This window comes from Tachyglossus aculeatus, chromosome 13 (assembly GCF_015852505.1).
Source record: "Tachyglossus aculeatus isolate mTacAcu1 chromosome 13, mTacAcu1.pri, whole genome shotgun sequence".
Lineage (NCBI taxonomy): Eukaryota > Metazoa > Chordata > Mammalia > Monotremata > Tachyglossidae > Tachyglossus > Tachyglossus aculeatus.
In genome coordinates, this window is record NC_052078.1 from 23,649,783 (window position 1) to 23,672,927 (window position 23,145).

General features: G+C 48.6%; 1 protein-coding gene across 2 annotated transcripts in view; it reads left to right on the top strand.

Annotated features, from left to right (window-relative positions):
- LOC119936180 (phosphatidylcholine translocator ABCB4-like) overlaps positions 1-23,145 on the top strand; it is a 55,216-nt gene that overhangs the window by 3,323 nt on the left and 28,748 nt on the right. Inside the window, exons 4-15 of one of the 2 annotated variants that reach the window (XM_038755642.1) lie at positions 1,155-1,302; positions 4,423-4,480; positions 6,513-6,704; positions 7,921-8,092; positions 10,987-11,111; positions 12,604-12,775; positions 13,659-13,772; positions 16,305-16,415; positions 16,573-16,698; positions 16,789-16,992; positions 19,852-20,022; positions 21,575-21,736. In XM_038755642.1, coding sequence (XP_038611570.1) covers positions 1,155-1,302; positions 4,423-4,480; positions 6,513-6,704; positions 7,921-8,092; positions 10,987-11,111; positions 12,604-12,775; positions 13,659-13,772; positions 16,305-16,415; positions 16,573-16,698; positions 16,789-16,992; positions 19,852-20,022; positions 21,575-21,736 — 1,755 coding nt within the window. Of the gene's footprint in view, positions 1-1,154; positions 1,303-4,422; positions 4,481-6,512; positions 6,705-7,920; positions 8,093-10,986; positions 11,112-12,603; positions 12,776-13,658; positions 13,773-16,304; positions 16,416-16,572; positions 16,699-16,788; positions 16,993-19,851; positions 20,023-21,574; positions 21,737-23,145 lie in introns of those variants that run through there. The other variant, XM_038755640.1, reaches the window with a different exon arrangement.

Below are 23,145 nucleotides of genomic sequence, written 5' to 3' on the forward strand. Positions count from 1 at the left end.
ACGATTGAACGAATGAATCAGGGCTTTCTTTATTTCTGGCTGATGGTCTGCTCTATCTAAGTCCGCGCAGAGAAGCAGCATGATGTAATGGATACAGCATGGGCCCGGGAGCCAGAAGCACCTGAGGTAACTGAGGCACAGAGAAGTGAAGTGACTTGCTCAAGGCCACACAGCAGACAGGATTAGAACCCATGACCTTCTGACTCCCAAGTCCGTGCTCTATCCACTACACCATGCCACTTCCATCTTCATCCCCAGCTCATAGATGAGATGACTGAGGCCCAGAGAAGTGACTTGCCCAAGGTCACACAGCAGACAAGTGGCAGAGCACAGATTATTATTAATAATAATAATAATAATGGTGTTTGTTAAGCAGCAGCATGGCTCAGTGGAAAGAGCGCTGGGAGTCAGAAGTCATGGGTTCTAATCCCAGCTCTGCCACTTATCAGCTATGTGACTTTGGGCAAGTCACTTCACCTCTCTGTGCCTCAGTTACCTCATCTGGAAAATGGGGATTAAGACTGTAAGCCCCACATGGGACAACCTGATTACCTTGTATCTCCCCCAGTGCTTAGAACAGTGCTTGGCACATAGTAAGGGCTTAACAAATACCAAAATTTAGGGGAAGCAGCATTGCTCAGTGGAAAGAGCACAGGCTTGGGAGTCCGAGGTCATGGGTTCGAATCTCAGCTCTGCTACTTGCCAGCTGCTTGACCTTGGGCAAGTCATGTAACTTCTCTGTGCCTCAGTTACCTCCTCTGTAAAATGGGGATTAAGACTGTGAGCCCCCTGTGGGACAACCTGATCACTTTGTATCCCCCCGAGTACTTAGAACAGTGCTTCACACATAGTAAGCACTTAAAAAGCCCACTGTCATTATTATTATAAAGCGCTTACTATGTTCTAAGCACTGGGGCAGATACCAGATCGTCAGGCTGTCCCACGTGAGGCTCACAGTTTTGATCCTCATTTTACAGATGAGGTGACTGAGGCACAGAGAAGTTAAGCGGCCCACCCAAAGTCACACAGCTGACAAGTGGCAGAGCCGGGATTAGAACCCCGATCCTTCTAACTGCCGTACTTTTTAGCCATATCGCCCCTGCTTCGAGGCCGGCCTCTCTGTTGACGGCCGCCTGTGTTTGCCCTCGATTCAGTTCCGGTACTCCGATCGGCACGATAAGTGGCTCATGTTCCTGGGCACCACCATGGCCGTCGCCCACGGTGCCGGCCTCCCGCTCCTCATGATCGTCTTCGGAGAGATGACCGATAGATTTATCCAGACGGGAAACATCTCGGCTCCAGGTAAAAGCCGCCCCGGTTTGGGAGGGTGAGAGGAGGAGGCAATCTAGGGGCCTGGGGTGGGGTGCAGGTAGGGGGGATGACTGTTGTGGGGGCCACAGTGGGATTCGGAGAAGGCTTTTATAATCAGACATTCGGTGGTTTTTATCAAGCGCGTATTGCTCGCAGAGCATTGTACTTAGAGTTTGGAAAAGTGCAATCAATCACTGGTATTTATTGAGCGCTTACTATGTGCAAAGCACTGTTGTAAGCGCTGGGGAGGCTTCAAGGTGATCAGGTTGTCCCACGGGGGGCTCACAGTCTTAATCCCCCTTTTACAGATGAGGTCACTGTGGCCCGGAGAAATGAAGTGACTTGCCCAAAGTCACACAGCTAAGTGGCAGAGCTGGGATTTGAACCCATGACCTCTGACTCCAAAGCCCGGGCTCTTTCCACTGAGCCACGCTGCTTCTCTAATCAATCACTGGTATTTATTGAGCGCTTACTATGTGCATAGTACTGTACTGGGCTTTTGGAAAAGTTCAATCAATCGATGATATGTAATAATAATAATGATAATGATGGTATTTGTTAAGCGCTTACTATGTGCCAAGCATAGTTCCAAGCGCTGAGGGAAATACAAGGTTGGCCCACGTGGGGCTCAAAGTCCTTATCCCCATTTTACAGATGAGGTAAATGAAGCACAGGGAAGTTAAATGACTTGCCTAAAGTCACAGAGCTAAGTGGCAGAGTCAGGATTAGAACTCATGACCTCTGACTCCCAAGACTGTGTGCAGAACTTGGGAGAGTACAGTATAACAGAATTAGCAGACGCGCTCCCTGCTCATCACCAGTTTACAATCTAGAGGGGGAGAGGGACAGTAATATGAATAAATGCATAATTTATAATATATAATTTTAACCTATTCTATTATATTGTTCTCCCCTGAGCACTTAGCACGGTGCTCCGCACACAGTAAGTGCTCAGTAAATACCACTGACTTTCTGATTGATATTTCAGACACATTGCCAAGATTACAATGGCTCAGTGCTAAACATTATGCAGTATAATAATAATAATGATGATGGTATTTGTTAGGTGCTTACTATGTGCAAAGCTCTGTTCTAAGCACTTGGGGGGGATACAAGGTGGTCAGGTTGTCCTGCGTGGGGTTCACAGTCTTAATCCCCATTTTCCAGATGAGGTAACTGAGGCACAGAGAAGAGAAATGACTTGCCCAAAGTCACCCAGCTGACAAGTGGCGGAGGCGGGATTAGAACCCGTGACCTCTGACTCCCAAGCCTGGCCTCTTTCCACTAAGCCACACTGCTTCTCTAATCCCCATTTTACAGATGTTACATTTCACAAATGTTATGGCTCTCGGATTCCAGGGTGGGAGAACTAACTTCAAGGAAATATTAAAGTGGAGAAATGTTAGGTCACTGAAGTGAGTTTTCAGCCAAATGAAATGCATTAGAGAAGCAGTGTGGCTCAATGGAAAGAGCCTGGGCTTTGGAGTCAGAGGTCATGGGTTCAAATCCCGGCTCCACCAATTGTCAGCTGTGTGACTTTGGGCAAGTCACTTCACTTCTCGGTGCCTCAGTTACTTCATCTGTAAAATAGGGATTAAGGCTGTGAGCCCCCCGTGGGACAACCTGATCACCTTGTAACCTCCCCAGCACTTAGTGCTTTGCACATAGTAAGCACTTAATAAATGCCATTATTATTATTATTATTATTATTATTATTTATGTCTGGAAAGAAGGACAAAACTCGAAGTACTTGATACCCACAACTGGCCAAACTGAAATGAGTCTCAGTGATTCTCAGAAAGTTGGAGGGGAGGGCAGAGCAGGTCATGGGTATTTTTGGCCATTTAGGATCTAGGATAGGGCAGGAAATCCAAATGGACCCGTCTGAAAAAAGCCATATTTCAAAGGAAAATGATTATGCTAGAATCGAGGTATTGGGTCAGCAAACAGATCCCAGCTTTCGCTTTCTAGGAAACAGGTGCCGGATGTGTGGTTAGAAGGAACTCAGATAGAGAATGAAAGCGGAGAAGTGGAAAGGGAATAGCATGGGAATCTGAGAATTGATGAGAGAGCAGATGATGTGAGAAGGAGGAGGCTAGGAAAAAAAATCTAACCTAGAAGAGAAAGTTGTAATAATAATAATTCATTCAATCACATTTATTGAGTGCTTACTGTGTGCTGAGTACTGTACTAAGCTTGCACTGTACTAAGCTTCATTCAGTCATATTTATTGAGCGCTTACTATGTGCAAAGCACTGTGCTAAGCTCTTGGGAAAGTACAATACAACAATAAACAGACATTCATTCATTCAACCGATGACACACAAATTCGTGAAGCGTTCCATATTTTTTTATTTATTCCTGTGACTTGACACCTGTCCACATGTTTTGTTTCGTTGTCTGTCTCCCCCTTCTAGACTGTGAGCCCGTTGTTGGGTAGGGACCGTCTCTATATGTTGCCGACTTGTACTTCCCAAGCGCTTAGTACAGTGCTCTGCACACAGTAAGCGCTCAATAAATACGATTGAATGAATGAATGAATGTATTGAGTGCTTACTGTGTGCAGAACCCTGTACTAATTGCTTGGAAAGTACAATACGGAAATAAAGAGAGGCAATCCCTGCCCACGACGAGTTTACAATCAATTCCTTGCCGATGAGCTTAATAGTAATGATGATAATGATAGTAATAATAATAAAGGAATTAAAGTGCTAATTAGGTGTCAAGCACTGTGCTAAGTGCTAGGGGAAATACAAGATAAAGAGGTCCCATATGGGGCTAACAGTCTCAGTAGGAGGGAACACGGGGATTGAATCCCCATTTTGCAGATCGGGGAACTCTGCCACAGAGGGGTGAAGTGACTTGCCCAAGATCACACAGCAGGGAAGCGGAGGAGCCAGAATTAGAACCCAGGTCCTCCGTTTCGGCATCAGAGACTCCTACCAGCTGGAATCCATTAATGGAGAGGGACAGGGATGCCCATGGGCATGGATCTGGCCTGTCCTCTCTGCCACTTCCCGCCCACCGTGGAATGGTGAACTGGGAAGGGAAGATGCCCGCCGGCAAAACCCACCTGCATTAATGCTGTTCTCTCGTCCATCACTCCTTTAGGCAATTTCTCTTGGGCCATGTTCAATCCAGCCAGGATCTTGGAGGAAGAAATGACCAGGTAACTTCTGCCCTCGGGGGCATTTTGCCAGCCTGGGCATAACGGAGGTGGCACGGCCTCAGATTGATTGATTGATTGGGAGGGGACTGCAGGTTGAGGTTCAGTCAGTCAACTGTATTTATTCATTCATTCATTCAATCGTATTTATTGAGCGCTTACTGTGTGCAGAGCACTGTAATAAGCATTTGGGAGAGGACGACGGCGCAATATAAGAAACACGTTCCCCGCCCACATCGATTTTACAGGCTAGAGGGGGAGACATTGATGTAAATAAATAAATCGCAGATCTGTACGTAAGTGTGGTGGAGTCTTGTTATTGTAGGTTTTCCAAGCTCCAGGAACAATGTGAGCAGCGTGGCATAGTGAGAGAGCACAGGCTTGGGAGTCCGAAGGTCATGGGTTCTAATCCCGGCTCTACCACTTGTCTGCTGTGTGGCACTAGGCAAGTCACGTCACTTCACTGGGCCTCAGTTACCTCATCTGTAAAATGGAGATTGAGACTGCGAGCCCCACGTGGGACAGGGACCGTGCCCAACCCGATTCGCTCGTATCCACCCCAGCGCTTAGTACAGTGCCTTAAACGATGACCGCAGTTATTATTAATGTGAGCCAGGAGAGTCGAGTTCCTGAGAACTGGGAGGGACTCATCATCATGATACTCGTTACATGTTTCCGACGGGCCCACGCAGTGGGAGAAATCGCTCTGAGCTCTGAAAGCTAGGGGAAGACCCAAAATGGGTTCGCTCCCTTGGTGAGAGGAAAGGTCCCCTGTTCCTCACAGAGTTGCCCCGCAGGGGCTCTGCCTTCTCTCACTTCATCCATCTCCAGGGAACAAGTGGTCTCCTTAGCCAGACTGGCTGCTAGCTGTTTCTCTCATATCCGACGGACAATTACTCTCCCCCCATTCAAAGCCTTATTGAAGGCCCATCTCCTCCTAGAAGCCTTCCCTGACTAAGCCCCCATTTCCTCTTCTCCCACTCCCTTCTGTCTGACTTGCCCCCTTTTATTCATCCCCCCTCCAAGCCCCACAGCCTTACATACATGTCTGTCATTTATTTATCTCTATTACTGTCTCCCTCTCTAGACTGTAAGCTCACTGTGGGCAGGAATGTGTCTATTTGTTATATTATACTCTGCTAAGTGCTAAATTATGGTGCTCTGCACACAGTAAGCACTCAAAAAATACAATTAATAATGATGGCATTTATTAAGCGCTTACTATGTGCAAAGCACTGTTCTAAGCGCTGATGACTGACTGACGGTGGACTTGGCCTTCTGACCTCATCATCAAAGACTTCATCCTGTTCCTCTGTTTCCTGCCCAGCCCTGATTTCTCTCCCTGCCTAATAATAATAATGGTATTTGTTAAGCGCTTACTATGTGATAGGCACCGTACTGAGCTCTGGGGTGGATACAGGCAAATGGAGTTGGACACAATCCCTGTCCCCGTGGGGCTCACAGTCTCAATCCCCATTTTACAGATGAGGTAACTGAGGCACAGAAAAGTGAAGTGACTTGCCCAAGGCCACACAGCAGACAAACGGTGGAGCAGGGATAATAATAATAATGGTTTTTGTTAAGTGCTTATTATGTGCCAAGCACTGTACTATGCACTGTGGTAGATACAAGATCATCAGGTCCCACATGAGGCCGACAGCCTAACTAGGAGGGAGAACAGGGATTGAGTCCATATTTGACAGAAGGGGGAACTGAGGCACAAAGAATCGAACTCGTCTCTTAGACTATAAACTTGTTGTGGTCAGGGAACATCTCAGCCCGCTCTGTTACGTTGTACTCGCCCAAGCTCTTAGTACAGTGTTCTGCACTGTAAGTACTCAATAAGTACTACTGATTGATTAAGTGACTGGCCCAAGGTCACCCAGCAGAGAAGTTGTGGAGGCTGAGGGTTCCTGGGAGTTGGTCCAGGCCTGACACAGCCCCGAGGGATGCCCGGTTGTTCCTGGGAAAACTGTGGGATTCCCCGAATTCCCGCGGGAAGCTCTGACAGTTCGGCTCGCTGCCTTTCTTTCAGGTACGCGTGGTATTACTCCGGCCTGGGAGGCGGAGTGCTCATCGCAGCCTACGGCCAAGTTTCATTCTGGACCCTAGCCGCCAGCCGGCAGATCCGGACGATCAGGAAGAAGTGTTTCCGGGCCGTGCTGAGGCAGGAAATGGGATGGTACGACGTCAACGATTCCGCCGAGCTCCACAGTTGCCTCACAGAGTAAGCCCTAGCCCGCCCCGTCGACTGCTTCCTCTCACTTGGGAAAAGGGGATGAAAACTGAGCGATAATGGGCTGTTGTATTATTCAGTCATATTTATTGAGTGCTCGCCGTGCGCAGAACACTGTGCTAAGCTCTTGGGACGGTACTACAACAATAAACAAACATATTTCCTTCCCACAGCAAGCTTACAGTCACTCTGCTTGCCCTAGCAGCAAGAGCCTTGGCCGGGTACTCAGAGGACCTGGGTTCTAATGCATGAGCGACCGCTTGTCTGCTGGGTGACCTTGGGCAAGTCACTTCCTTTTTCTGAGCCTCAGTTTCCTCATCTGCAGAATGGGGATTCAATACCCATGCTCCCTCCTGCTTAGATTGTGAGCCCCATGTGGGACCTGATTATCTGTGTCTACCCCGGTGCTTATTAATAGTGATAATAATAATAATGGTAATGATAACAGCAATATTTGCTAAGCACTTACTTTATGCCAGGCACTGTATGAAGCTCTGGGATAGATACCAGCTAATCAGGTCAGCCACATACGTCCCGTTTAAGAATAATAATGACGGCGTTTATTAAGCGCTTATTATGTGCAAAGTGTTCTAAGGTTACAAGGGAAGGTTACAAGGTGATCAGATTGTCCCACGGGGGGGCTCACAGTTTTAATCCCCATTTTACAGATGAGGTACCTGAAGCACAGAGAAGTTAAGTGACTTGCCCAAAGTCACACAGCCGACAATCGGCGGAGCTGGGATTTGAACCCAGTCTTTCCACTAAGCCACGCACAGTCTTAATTCTTAATACAGTGCTTGGCACATGGTAAATGCTTAGCAAATGCCACGGTCATTGTTATTGCTATTATTACTACTAATAATAATAAAAAACACTTCCCATTTATGCCCTCCCAATCACTGATTGGTACTTATTAGGCAATTACTGTATACAGAGCTCTGTACTAAGCGCTCGTAGTCAAGAAGAGCCCTGACAGTGCCCAGTGGGGTGGAACTGGGCTGAGCCGGGAGCAGTTGAAGGCTCTGGAGAGGCCAGGAAGAGACTTTGTCTCCATCCACCTCCGGCCCCACGAACTTTGCCCTTTCTCTCCACGGCCCTTCACCCCGCTGGGACACGCGCGGGGCCGGTGGACGATTGCGGAGATCGATGCGGCCCCTCTTCCCCTCGGGGTCCGTGACCTTAACCCCCCGGCCGTGGTGGTTTCTAGGAGCATCGCCAAGATCGCCGAGGGCATCGGAGACAAGGCCGGGATGTTCTTTCAGGCGGTCTCCACGTTTCTCACGGGATTTCTGGTGGGGTTCCTGCGGGGCTGGAAGCTCACCCTGGTGATCATGGCCATCAGCCCCATCCTGGGGCTCTCCTCGGCGGCCTGGGCAAAGGCAGGTATCTTGGGGAGCCCTTTGCTGGGGCGGGGGGGACTTTTTACAGAGGGGGTAGCCCCTGGTCCCAGGGGGTGAGCACTGGGGCAAGGCGCCCAACGAACACACACATCTCATGAGTCAAGGATGTCCTCCATTTCAAGCTTTCCTCTCCTCTCTGGAGAAAGCCCTGGGGCCATCTCACTGGGCTGCCGTAAAGGAAACGGATGAGCCGGATGTGGGTCTGAGCGAGCGGCAGGGGTTTCTAAGATGGGTTTGCCACGGGGCGTTAAACTTGGCGAGGATGAGATAGACCATGGTGCCATTGCGGGAGCTGGAAGGTGTTCACACTGAACAATACCCTGGGCCGGAAGACTGGTGTAAACTGGGTCTCCCCGGGGGACCACTTGAGGAGGGGAGAGGTGTCCATGGCAACCCCACACTGCTCTCTCTCTCTCTCTCTCTGTCTGTGCCCACGCTTCCCCCTCACCCTCCTTGACCATCCTGGGGTCTCCATCTGCCCCCTGGCATCTCAACAGAAAGGGGCCGGGTGACAGTTAACAGTCACAGGAGAGAATCTGGCTTCCTGGACCCCTCGGAGGGATAGAGCCCGGGCCTGGGCATCAGAAGGTCGTGGGTTCTAATCCCGGATCCACCGTGTGTCTGCTGTGTGACCTTGGCCAAGTCGCTTCACTTCTCTAGGCCTCAGTTACCTCATCTGGAAAATGAGGATTGAGACCGTGAGCCCCACGTGGGACAGGGACTGTGTCCAACCCAATTTATTTGTATCCACCTCAGCGATTAGTAAGGTGCCTGACACACAGTAAGTGCTTAACAGATACCACAATTAAATACTAGAATCATTATTATTATTACTATTCACTTCTCTGTGCCTCAGTAACCTCATCATAGAGAAGCAGCGTGGCTCAGTGGAAAGAGCCCGGGCTTTGGAGTCAGAGGTCAGGGGTTCAAATCCCAGCTCCGCCAATTGTCAGCTGTGTTGACTTTGGGCAAGTCACTTAACTTCTCTATGCCTCAGTTACCTCATCTGTAAAATGGGGATTAAGACTGTGAGCCCCCTGTGGGACGAGCTGATCACCTTGTAACCTCCCCAGCGCTTAGAACAGTGCTTTGCACATAGTAAGTGCTTTATAAATGTTATTATTATTATTATTATCTGTAAAATGGGGATTGAGACAGGCACCCTGTGTGGAGCAGGGACTGTTTCCAACCCAATTTGCTTGTATCCACCCCAGCAGTTAGTACAGTGCCTGGCCCAGAGTGAGCACTTAACAAATACTGTAATTATTATTATTATTACATGCTTGACTTCTTTCGATTCAGCTATATAAAGCTAGCTCCACTGTATCCTCTAGTCTCAGATGATTTTGCTTTCTATAAGTCCAATGGGATGGATCTGGAAGCCCTAACCCACTCCACGGACCTCCCACCTGTGGGGAAACAAGGTCTAGATTTTTTTTGTGGGGGTAGGGGGTTGGGCCAGAGCAGGATGAGGGGGTGGGGAGAGATTGACAGTGGAGGAGAAGGGAAGAGCTCAGGACAGAATGATTATTTATTCATTTATTTATTTATATCAATCTCTGTCTCCCCCTCTAGACTGTGAGTTCGTTGTGGGCAGGAATGTGTCTGTTGTTATATTGTACTCTCCCAAGCACTTAGTACTGTGCTTTGCACACAGTGAGTGCTCAATAAATACAATTGACTGAATGAATGAAAGGTCCAAGGCTCTCTCCCTCCTGTCCCTGGGACAGTCTCTGTCCCACTGTCCAAGTGGGAGGTATAAGAAGTGTTGATTGATGAGGTAACTGAGGCACGGAGAAATAAGTCACTTGCTCAGGATCACACAGCAGACAAGTGGCAGAACTGGGATTAGAACCCAGGTCCTCTTATTCCCAGGACTGTGCTCTTTCCACTAGGATACGGTGCTCCTCCTCTTTTCCTTCTCCTCCTCCTCCTCCTCCCCCTCCACCTCCTCTTCTTTTCCTCCTCTTATTCTTCCTATTCCTCTGCCTCCTCCTTTTCCTCCTCCACTCTTCTTCCTCCTATTCCTCGGCCTCCTCCTTTCCTCCTCCACCTCTTCTTCCTCCTATTCCTCGGCCTCCTCCTTTTCCTCCTCTCCTCCACCTCCTCCTCCTTTTCCTCCTCCACTCTTCTTCCTCCTGGTCTTCTGCCTTCTTCTCTTTCCTCCTCCTTCACCACCTCCTTTTCCTTCTCCTCCTCTTCCTCCTCTTTTCCGCCTCTTCTTTCTCCTTTTCCTCTGCCTCTTCCTCTTTTCCTCCTCCTCCTGCTCATCCTCTTTCTCCTCCTCCTGCTCCACCATCAATAACCCCTGATATTTCAGAGTGGGGCCCTCCAGGCCCTGAAGGGATCAGAGCACCAACAGCAGGAAGAGCAGCTCTAGAAAAACCAGGATGAAACTTACAAAAACAGATGTAGACAAGAGGGAGGGCAGAGTCAATGTTGGAGTGAGGATGGATTCAGGGCAGGGAGAGCCTGGCTGTTTCCCTGGAAAACCCACCCCAGCTGAGTCTTCATCAGTCAGCCATCAATCAATCGATCCATTAGTGGTATTTATGGAGAGCTTACCGTGTGCAGAGCCATGAAGCCCTCTCCTCCCGGCTTCCGGGAAACCATAGAAACGCTCCCAAATTGGGGTACTGCTCCCCAAAGACTATTGGAAGCACCAATTTCCAGCAACCCCAGGAGAAGCCACCTCCCCTGAACCCCCCATTTCCTCCGGGGTCCAGGGGACGCCCAGACCCCAACCTAGGCCCCGCCAGCCACGTTCAGCCTGCGACGTGGAGCGGGTGGAAGGAGGGAAAAATCTCCTGGGGAAAGCTGATTACTCGTTTTCCTCCGAGCAAAGAAGTGAAACTTCTTTCCCTTCACCCTAGATACTGTCCGCGTTTACCGACAGAGAGATGTCCGCATACGCAAAAGCAGGCGCCGTGGCTGAGGAGGCTCTGGCAGCCATCAAGACCGTGACGGCTTTCGGAGGACAGAGCAGAGAACTCACCAGGTCGGGATTTTCCTGCCCTCGGGACCTCTTTCCACGGGTTTCGGACGCTCTCGTCATCTTCCCGTTTTCCTGAGGCTCCGGATCCGGGCCTTTGTGGCCGACAGGGCGGAGAGCGGGATGGAGGAGGACAGGAGAGGCTCGAAATGAGAGCAGAAAAGGATCAGGCCTGGACCAGGCTCTGAGTTGTCCCTTACTCAACTTGGAGTTGTTTCAACATGTACTACGTGCCAAGGCCATCCTAAACACTGGAGTTGTTACAAGCTTATGAGGTCAAACTCGGGAATCGCAGTATAACGAGGCAGGAGAACCGGTCTTTAATCCTGTTAAAGCTGTTAAAATTTAAAATGTATATTTATTAATATAAAATAAGTAATACAATAGTATTATAATATTTATGATACAGTATTATTATAATGTTTATTATTAATAATGAATGATATACAATTTAAAATTTATATTGTAAATTTACAGTATAATTTGTAAATTTGTACAATTTACAAATTGTAAATTTGTAAATTGTTAAAATTTACAGCTGGGGCACAGAGAATTTATGGGAATGACCAGAGGTCACGGAGCCAACAAGCGATCTCCAAGAACCAAGCTGTAATCCTGAGGGGGGTGGGTCGAAAGAGCTTCTTGAACTCACTATCCATAATCTGTTTTAATGTCCATCTCCCCTCTAGATAGTTAACATGGTTTTTTTAATGGTATTTGTTAAGCGCTTACAATGTGTCCAACACTGTTCTAAGTGCCGTGTTAGATGCAAGTCAATCAAGTTGGATGCCGTCCCTGTCCCGTATGGGGCTCACAGTCTAAATAATAATAATAATAATAATAATAATAATGATGGCATTTGTTAAGTGCTTACTATGTGCAAAGCACTGTTCTAAGCGCTGGGTGGGTTAAAACATGATCAGGTTGTCCCACATGGGGCTCACAGTCAATCCCCATTTCACAGATGAGGTAACTGAGGCTCAGAGAAGTTAAGTGACTTGCCCAAGGTCACACAGCAGATATGTGGCAGAGCCGGGATTCGAACCTATGACCTCTGACTCCAAAGCCCGTGCTCTTTCCACTGAGCCATGCTGCTTCTCTAGGATTTAATTCTCACTTTACAATTGAGGAAACTGAGGCCCAGAGAAGTTTTGTGACTTTCCCAAGGTCACACAGCAAGCCCGTGGCCAAAACGGGGTTAGAACCCAGGCCCTCTGACTCCCAATAATAATAATTACGGCATTTAAGTGCTTACTATGTATGTGTCAAGCACTGTTCTAAACGCTGCGGTAGATACCGAGTAATCAGGTTGTTCCATGTGGGGCTCACACTTTGAATCCCCATTTTACAGATGAGGTAACTGAGGCACAGAGAAGTCCTGAGAGTCGGGGCTGTTCTGATTCCCCAGAAGAGCCAAGGCTCCCACCTCTCAGACTCCAGAAGGAGGGGGGCCAGAAACTTCTTTCCCACTGTGACCGTTTTTCTCATTTTCCTGTAGGTATAAGAGGCATTTAGAAGAGGCAGAAAAGATTGGAATAAAGAAAGCCATTACAGCCAATCTTTCCTTGGGGACTGCTTTCTTCTTGATCTATGCCTCATATGCCTTGGCTTTCTGGTACGGATCTTCCTTAACACTATCAAAGGAATACACTCTTGGAAACACGATGACCGTAAGACTGCCAATCATGGTTTTTTGCCTTTCCCTCCCGGTGGTCTTTCCTTCCTGCTTCTCTTCCTCCCGCCATCCTCCCCTAGTTCCGCTCTTCCTCCTCTTCATCCCTTTATTTTTCCTTCCTGCCTTGGCCTCGTGGAGGGGGCAGTGGAATCTGCCTCCTCCCAATAAAACCCCTGGGAACATGGGAATCAATGATAACACTTGCGGTAATCAAGTGTTTACTGCAAGGCACTGTGCTAAGCACCTGGGAGAGCAAATCTAATAATAATAATGATTATTATGGTACTTGTTAAGAGTTTACTAAGTAATAATAATGATGATGGTGTTTGTTAAACGCTTATTATGTGCCAAGCACTGTTCTAAGCACTGAAGTAGATACAAGTTAATTAGGTTGGACACAGCCCCCGTCATTCATTCATTCAGTCATTAGATGGTATTTATTGAGCACTTACTTTGCGCAGGGCACTGTACTAAGCATGGGACAACCTGATTACCTTGTATCTGCCCGAGCGCTTAGAACAGTGCTTGGCACATAGTAAGCGCTTAGCAAATGCCATCATTATTATTATAGAAAGTACAATTCAGCAACAAATAGAGACAATCCCTACCCAACAGTGGGCTCACAGTCCACAAGATGGGAGGGTCTCACGTGGGTCTCAAACTCTTAACCCCATTTTACAGATGAGATAACTGAGGCACAGAGAAGTGATGCGACATGCCCAAGATCATACAGCAGACAAGTGGCGTAGCTGGGATTAGAACCCAGGTCCTTCTGAGTCCCCAACCTGTGCTGTCTCTGCTAAGCCGTGCTGTTTCTCCAAATAAATATCTAAATAAATATCTTGATTGAGGTTAATTCTCCCCTTTTCTTCCCTCAGGTCTTCTTCTCCATCATCTACGGAGCTTTCAGTGTCGGACAGGCGGCTCCGTGCATGGACGCTTTTGCCAACGCAAGAGGAGCGGCGAGGACCATCTTTGAGATCATCGACAGCGTAAGTTCTTTGGCTGCAGGCGGGTGGTAGTTCCGGAGAAAGGCTGTATTCAGTCCCTTGAGGGGCAAGAGTGAGAACAACACAGGGGGATCACTCGTGTTCCCCTTTTTCTGGATTATTTCCTGTGCCCTGTCCTCTGGAGCCAGCCAGTCGACTACTGATTAATTCAGTCATATCCATTTGTTCATTGATTCATTCCCTCATCCATTCGATCGTATTTATTAAGCACTTACTGTGTGTAGGGTACTGTACTAAGTGCTTGGGAAAGTCTCGTCTCGTGCCATCGAGTAGTTTCCGACCCATAGCGACACCACGGACACCTCTCTTCCAGAACGCCCCGCTCTCCATCTACAATCGTTCTGGTAGCGGATCCGTAGAGTCTTCTTGGTAAAAATCTGGAAGCGGTTTTGCCGTCGCCGCCTTCCGCGCAGTTAACTCGAGTCTCCGCCTTCAATTCTCTCCAATGCCGCTACTGTCCAGTACAGGGGAGTTTTGATTTTTGTCAGATTGCCTGCCACTCACTAGCCACTGCCCAAGCTAGGAATGGAATGGGTAGGCCCCTGCTTGACTCTCCCTCCCGTAGCCGAGACTGGTAGAGGACTGGAAACTCTCCAGGTGCCACCCTGAAAGGGAACTTGGGAAGGTACGATGCAAGAATAAACAGTGACAATCTGCCCACAACAATTTCACAGTCTAGAGGGGCAGGGATACAGACATCGATACCAATAAACAGGCATCAATACAAATAAATAAAATTACGGATTTATACGTAAGCGCTAGTGCTTACTATATGCTAAGCATTGTACTAAGTGCTGGGATTGATTCATTCATTCAATCATTGAGTGCTTCTGTGTGCACAGCACTGGACTAAGTGCTTGGGAGAGTATGATATGACCGTATCACAGACACATTCCCTGCCCACAGTGAGTTTAGGGTCTAGAGGGGGGGGCAGACATGAATAGAAATAAATAAACAAATTATGGGTAAGTGCAGTGGGACTGGGCGGACCGGGGGTAGGGGGGATAAATAAAGGGAGCAAGTCAGGGTGACGCAGAAGAGAGAGGGAGAAAAGGAAAAGGGGTTTAGTCAGGGAAGACCTCTTGGAGGAGATGTGCCCTCCATAAGACTTTGAAGCCAGGGAGACCAGACACAATCCCTGTCCCACATGGGGCCCCACAATCTAAGGGGGAGGAGGAATGGGCATTTAATCCTCATTCTACAGATGAGGAAATCGAGGCAGGGAGAAGTGAAGTGACTTGCCCAGGGTCACACAGCAAGCAAGTGACTGAGGTGTGATTAGAACCTGTCCTCTGGCTCCCAGGCCTGTCCTCTTTCCTCTAGGATGTGCTGCTTCTCTACTACACTCTTCCTAGGAGCTGATTTTCGGTGGGGTGACAATTAGGCCAGTGTTTAGAACATTGTTTGGCACATAGTAAGCACTTAACAACTGGAAAAACATACACACACACACACACACACGAATAGACACCAATCACACAGGAGTGTCCTAGGGACAGCACTTATGTATGTATCCGTTATTTATTCATTTATATTGTCCGTCTCCCCCTCTAGACTGTAAGCTCATTGCGGGCAGGGAATGTGTCTGCTCTATTGTACTCTCCCAAGTGCTTAGTACAGTGCTCTGCACACAGTAAGCGCTCAATAAATACAGTTGACTGAGAGGGGACTTGATTGAAGGGGCTGGTGAGATGTGGGTGTTTGCAGAAAGTGGGAGGTGAAGAAAGAGGGAGGATTGAGAAAATTGGGAGGAAACCAAAGGCTGTGGAAAGAGAGGAACTGAACGGAATGGAAATAACAGATTGATGAGGGGGAGACAATCAGTCAATCAGTGGTATTTATTGAGTGCTTTTTGTGTGCAAAGTACTGTGCTAGGAGCTTGGTAGAGTACATCAGAGTTGGTAGACACATTCCCAACCAACACATTCCCCTCTAGAATGTATACTTGTTGTGGGCAGGGAATGTTTCTGTTTATTGTTGTATTGTACTCTCCCAAGTGCTTAGTACAGTGCTCTGCACACATTAGGTGCTTGATAAATACCATTGAATGAATGAATGAATATGAACAGTGAGCTTACAGTCTAGCTAATGAGGGCAAAAAGAAAACGCAGCAGGAAAAGCATAAAAAAAATCCTGTGTATTCCCCCTGGCCTCGACTAATAAGCGGACTGTCCACAAATCCTCACTTGCATTGTTGTGGCTCAGGAGATGGATCAGGAGGTGGGCAAAAAAAGGGAAGAAAATAAATATGAAAGAAGATTCAATCCCTACCCAACTCTGGGCTGTGAGTTTGCTGACCAGGACCTTAGTGAATCTGTGGCTGGGCAAGGGGTTGAAAAGCTAATTTACACTTTCAGTTCCTAATCTAGAAACTTACCATCTTGGGCTACATTCAAATGGGACTCGTTCAGCCTCTTTAACTTAATCCACACGTGGGAAACTCACAAAGAATCAGTGTTCTGAAAGGCGGGTAACTCCGAATCGATGCATTTTTATGACCTGTTTTCCGCTTAGAATCCTCAAATTGACAGTTTTTCGGAGAGGGGAGACAAACCAGGCAATCTGAAAGGGAATCTGGAGTTCCGGAACGTTCACTTCTCTTATCCCGCTCGCCCCGAGGTCCAGGTACTGTGAAATGGGGTTCCCTTTTAAGGGGGGGAAGGACCTTTTTAAACGCCGGCGTATTTGTGGTTTTTAGTTGCAAAATGTATTGAGTGCAAGTGGGCACAAATTCAACCTAACGGGCACGGTTGGGTTTTCCTCCTTCCGCTACCCCTTGCAGATTTTGAAGGGCCTGAACCTGAAGGTGAACAGCGGGCAAACCGTGGCCCTGGTGGGGAACAGCGGCTGCGGGAAGAGCACCGCCGTCCAGCTGATCCAGAGGCTGTACGACCCCACCGTCGGCTCGGTAAGGCCCGGACGGAAGCCCTCGGGGCCGGAGCCGTGGACGGGCCCTCCGCTCAGCTGACCCCCCCACCCCCTCCTCCTCTCCTTTCAGATCAGCATCGACGGACGGGACATCCAGACCCTGAACGTCCGCTTCCTGCGGGAGGTGACCGGCGTGGTGAGCCAGGAGCCCGTGCTCTTCGCCACCACCATCGCCGAGAACATTCGCTACGGCCGGGAGGACGTCACCATGGACCAGATCATCCAGGCCGTCAAGGAGGCCAATGCCTACGACTTTATCATGAAGCTGCCCAAGGTCAACGCTCCCCTCCTCCTCCTCGTCTCTTCTCTCTCCTCTCTAGTCTCTCCTCTCTGCTCTCTGCTTTCTCCTCTCTACCACATTAATCCAGTCATTTATCCTATCCCGCCTTGATTACTGGATCAGCCTCCTTGCTGACTACTTGCCTCCTGTCTCTCCCCTCTCCAGTCCATACTTCACTCTGCCAACCGGATCATTTTTCTACAAAAACGTTCAGGCCGTATTTCTCCACTCTTCAAGAAACTCCAGGGGTTGCCCACCTACCTCCCCATCAAACAGAAACTCCTCACCTTTGGCTTTAAAGCCCTCAATCACCTTGCCCCATCTTACCTCACCTCACTACTCTCCTACTACAACCCAGTTCACACACTTGGCTCCTCTAATACTAACCTTCTCTCTGTACCTCCATCTCATCTATCTTTGCCTATCTTATCCTCTCACCCATGTCCTGCCTCTGGCTTGGAACCCCCTCCCTCCTCATATCTACCAGACAATGACGCTCCCCGCCTTCAAAGCCTTATTGAAGGCTTATCTTCTCCAAAAGGCCTTCCCTAACTAAGCCCTCCTTTCCTCTCCTCCTACTCACTTTTGCGTCAACCTGACTTATTCCCTTTATTCATCCCCCCTTCCATCCCCACAGCGCTAATGTACATATCTGTAATTTATTTACATTAATATCCATCTCCCCCTCTAAACTGTAAGCTCATTGTAGGGAGGGAATATATCTGTTTATTGTTGTATTATACTCTTCCAAGCGTTCAGTACAGTGGTCTGCATACAATAAGTACTCAATAAATATGACTGATTGACTCCCTGCTCTCTCCTCTATGCCTTCTGCTCTCTCCTCTCTCCTCTCCACTCTCTCCTTGTCTCTTTCCTCATCTCCTCTCTTTGTCTCTGCTCTCTCTTCTCCCCTCTCCCTGTCTTCTCTCTTCACTCTCCTCTCCACTATCTCCTCTCTCCTCATCTCTTTCATCTCCTCTCCTTATCTCCTCTCTGCTCTCTCCTCTCTCCTCTCCCCTCTCTGCTCTCTCAGCATTCTGCTCTCTCCTCTTTTCTCTCCTCATTTTCTCTCTGTCTCTGCTCTCTCTTCTTCCCTCTCCCCTCTCTCCTGCCTTCTCTCTTCACTCTCCTCTCCACTGTCTCCTCTCTCCTCATCTCTTTCCTCATCTCCTCTCCTTATCTCTTCTCTGCTCTCTCCCCTCTCCTCTCCCCTCTCTGCTCTCTCCTCTTTTCTCTCCTCATCTCTCTTCTTCTCCTCTCTGCTCTCTGCCCTTTCTTTTCTCCTCTATCCTCTTTTCTCTCTCCTCTCTATTTTCTGCTCTCTTCCCTGCCCTCCAACTCTTCGTCCTCTGCCAGACCAAACATGGGCCTCTTTCAGAATCTAAGCAGGTTGGGGTTGAGGCCGGGGCAGGGTAAATATTAGCAGCATGGCCTAGTGGAAAGAGCACAGGCCTGAGAGTCAGAGGACCTGGTTTCTAATCCCAGCTCTGTGACCCTGAGCAAGTCACATAACTTCTCTGTGCCTTAGTGTCCTCATCTGTAAATAGGCTTTAAATACCCATTCTCCCTCTTACTTGGACTGTGAGCCCCATGTGGGGCAGGGATTATAACTGCTCCAGCACTGATAACAGGGCTTGACACACAGTAAGTGCTTAATAATGCCATTATTAACAATAATAATGATAACTGTGGTATTCATTAAGCACTTACTGTGAGCCAAGCACTCGGTTAGATACACAATCTGTCCCAAGGTGGGGGGCTCGCATCTTAAGAGGGAGGGAGAACAAGTATTTAATCCCCATTTTACAGATGAGGACGCTGAGGCACGGAGAAGTCAAGGGGCTTGCCTGAGGTCAAACAGCAGGCAAATGGCGGAGTTGGGCATGGCAGGAGAGAGGACAGGACAAGAAATGACATCTTGCCGCTTTGGCTGAGGATGGGAACTCTTACCATCATGGTTCCGGGCGATCCCTGAGGCGTAGCTGTGAGGGAGGGGTGCAGTATTGTATCAGTCTCCATGCCTCCTGTCTCTCCCCACTCCAGTCCCTACTCCATTCTGCTGCCTGAATAATTTTCCCTCAAAAACGTTCAGACCATATTTCCCCACTCTTCAAGAAACTTCAGTGGTTGCTCATCCACCCCTTAATCAAACAACAGCTCCTCACCATTGACTTTAAAGAACTTAATCCCCTTGCCCCCTCCTACCTCACTTCCTACTCTCCTTACTATAACTCAGCCCGTGCATTTCGTTTCTCCAATGTCATCCTTCTCACTGTACCTCATTCTCGTCTATCTGGCCGCCGACCTCTCGCCCGCATTCAACCTCTGGCCAGGAACGCCCTCCCTCCTCCTGTCAGGCAGATAATTGCTCTCCTCCACTCCAAAACCTTATGGAAGGCCCATCTCCTCCAAGAAGCCTTCCCTCACTAAGCCCTCCTCTCCTCTCACTCCCTTCCGCGCCACTCTTACTTGCTCCTTCATTCATCCTCCCTCCCATCCCCACAGCGCATATATCTATACCTGTCATTTATTTATTTATGTATTTATCTCTTTATTTATATTACCACCTTTCTCCCCCTCTGACTGAGCTCACTGTGGGCAGGAATGTGTCTGTTGTTATATGCTACTCCTCCAAGCACTTAGTACAATGCTTTGCAGTAAGCGTTCAATAAATATGACTGAATGAACGACTGAGTGTGGAGGCAGCTCTGAGGGGCAACTGGGAAGGAAGTGTGCAGGGACAGCTTTGAGGGGGCAGCTGTGAGGGAGCGGTCTTCTCGAACCCCCCGCTCCTCAGAGTCGCGGGCGTCAGCTGCCACTTCTCCCCAGCTCTCAAGCCCCTTCCTCTTTCAGAAATTTGACACGCTGGTGGGAGACCGGGGGGCCCAGCTGAGCGGGGGCCAGAAGCAGAGGATAGCCATCGCTCGGGCCCTGGTGCGCAACCCCAAGATCCTTCTGCTGGACGAGGCCACCTCGGCCCTGGACACCGAGAGCGAAGCGGCGGTGCAGGCCGCCCTGGACAAGGTCAGTGAGCCGGGAGACCCTTCGCCCGGAGCCCGCTGGAATCCTCCCCCTTGGTTCTATTCGTCACACTGTCACACTGTCAGCTGTGTGACTTTGGACAAGTCACTTAACTTCTCTGTGCCTCGGTTACCTCACCTGTAAAATGGGGATTAAAACTGTGAGCCCCCCGTGGGATCACCTTGTAACCTCCTCATCGCTTAGAACAGTGCTTTGCACATAGTAAGTGCTTAACAAATACCATTATTATTATTAGGTCCGTGCTTAGAACAGTGCTTGGCACATAGTAAGTGCTTAACATATGCCGTAATTATTATTATTATTCTACAGTCTGATTGTCCGGGCTTGGGGAGAGGCAGGATTCCCAAGGACCGGCCCCTAGATCACATGGAGAGCACAAATCAATGATCCGGACAATAGCCACAGCTCTGGCCCTGCCTCTGTTCATTCATGTGCTTTGCACATAGTAAGCGCTTAACAAGCACTATTATTATTACTATTCATTCTTTCTATCGTATTTATTGAGCACTTACAGTGCGCGGAGCATCCTACTCAGCTCTTGGAAAGTACAATACAGCAATATAGAGACACAATCCCTGCCCACGCCGGGCTTACAGTCTTGTTAAGTGCTTACCACATGCCAGGCACTGTACTAAGCGCTGCGGTAAATGCAAGCTAATCAGGTTGGACACAGGCCCTGTCTCACATGGGGCTCAGAGTCTCAATCCTCAATTTGCAGATGAGGTAACTGAGGCACAGAGAAGTGAAGTGATTTGCCCAAGGTCACCCAGCAGATATGTAGTGAAGCAGGACTAGAACCCAGGTCCTTCTGGCTCCCAGGAACGTGCTCTACCCATTAGGCCACTCCTCTTCTAAAAGCTGGAAGAGGGGGACAGAATTCATTCTGATCCCCTCTCAGAAGCACTGGCAGCACTGATTTCGGGGAGGAATGGTTTAGAGGACACCCAGGGTCAGGGATTGTGGAAACTGAGGCCCGTAGTAAATCACCAACCCCACCTCCTTCTAGCCACCAAATTAAGCTCTCACCCACCTCCGTTCTAAAGCACAATTCTTCCATTGCAGAAAGTCCAGCCTCAATCAATCAATCGTATTTATCGAGTGTTCCCTGAGTACAGAACACTGTACTAAGCACTTGGGAGAGTAGAATACAACAGATTTGGTAGACACATTCGCTGTCCACAAGGAGCCAAGAAACAGATATTAAAATAAATTACAGATTTGTGTGTACGTGCTGTGGGGCTGAGGATGGGGTGAATAAAAGGTATAGATGAAGGGTAAGGATGATGGAGAAGGAGAAGGGGAAAATAGGCTTAGTCGGAAGGTCTTACTTTGGGCAGGGAAAGTGTCTGCACTTTCCCAAGCGCTTAGTACAGTGTACAGTACTGTGGTCAATAAATGCAATTGAATGAATTTGTGAATGAATAGTTCTTTGACTTGGATCAACAGAGAAAGGACAAAGGGCAGATTTTGCCAGTTCGGTGACCCCTTTCCCTAAAGTGAGGTGAATTTAGAGTCGGTTTTGCATCCCCCCCAGGCCCGAGAAGGCCGCACCACGGTTGTCATAGCCCACCGCTTGTCTACGATCCGCAACGCGGATGTCATCGCCGGCTTGGAGGACGGGGTGATCGTGGAGCAAGGAACCCACGATGAACTGATGAACAAGGATGGTGTATATTCCAAACTCGTGGCCATGCAGGTAATTATTTTCTAGGGGCGCCCCGGTAAATTCCTCCTGACACAATCCAGGAACAGAAAATTAAAATCCAGATTTTTTTTAGAGTATTTGTTAATGGCGGCCGTGCCTGCTGTGTGACTTTGGGAAAGTCACTTAACTTCTCTGTGCTGGTTACCTCATAAACTGCGGATTAAGACATGTGAGCTCCGTGTGGGACAGGGACTGTGTCCAACCTGATTAGCTTGTACTACTCCAGAGCTTAGAACAGTGCCTGACACATAGTAAGCGCTTAACAAAACCCATTATTATTGTTATTTTTATTGCTAAGTGCTTGGGTAGAGGCAAGAAAATCAGGTTGGGTACACGTCCCATATGGGGTTCATCTGAGGTAACTGAGGCACAGAGAAGTTAAATGACTTGTCCAAGGTCTCATGAGAGGCAAGGGGGCAGTCAGATTCAGAACCCAGATCCTCCGACTCCCAGGCTCATCCTCTTTCCACGAGGCCACGCCGCTTCTCTGATTTCTGGATCAGTCCGCTGCGGGGGTGAACGGTAACTTTTACAAACCTAGAGGATTATCCACCGATTCAGGCTCCGAAAATAAGTTTCTGCAGGTTAGAGCTTCTGCCCTATGTCGGAAACATAGGAAGGACACTGGTAGTTGTCTGGAACCCCCGAATATCGGACAAGAGGAAATCAAGTTAATTGTAAAACAGCAGGGGAGATTGTAGTAAGAACTAAGGAAGAAGTTTCTTGATGTCAGCGGGATAAAACCCTGGAACAGGCCATCGTGGAGGGCCAATATATATATATAATCGGGGCATTTGTTAAGCAAGTACTGTACTCAGCACTGGGGTGGATACAAGCAAATCGGGTTGGGCAGAGTCGCTATCTGCCATGGGGCTCACAGTCTCAATCCCCATTTTCCAGGTGAGGGAACTAAGGCAGAGAGAAGTGAAGTGACATGTCACGCAGCAGACAAGTGGCAGCGCCGGGATTAGAACCCACGGCCTTCTGATTCCCGGGCCCGTGCTCTGGCCGCTATTCCACACTGCTTCACGTGATGGGGCTGAATAAATACCTAAATGCCAGAGATGGTTGGGATTAACCGGGGATGGAGTGCTTGAGGAATTGGGCTTTCAGGACCGGTGGGGAGGGATGTTGGAAGTTTCAAGCTGGGAGAATGATGGGGACAGAGGTGGAAGAATTACAAGCAACGTAGTAGAGAAGGAGCATGGCCTAGTAGAAAGAGCACAGAACTGGGAGTCAGAGGGCCTGGGTTCTAATCCTCACTCCACCATTAGTCTGCTGTGTGACCCTGGACAAGTCACTTAGCTTCTCTGTGTGCCTATTTCCTCATTTGTAAAATGGGGATTCATCTAATCTACCTCCTACTTAGATTGTGAGCCCCGCGTGAGAGATCCGATTAT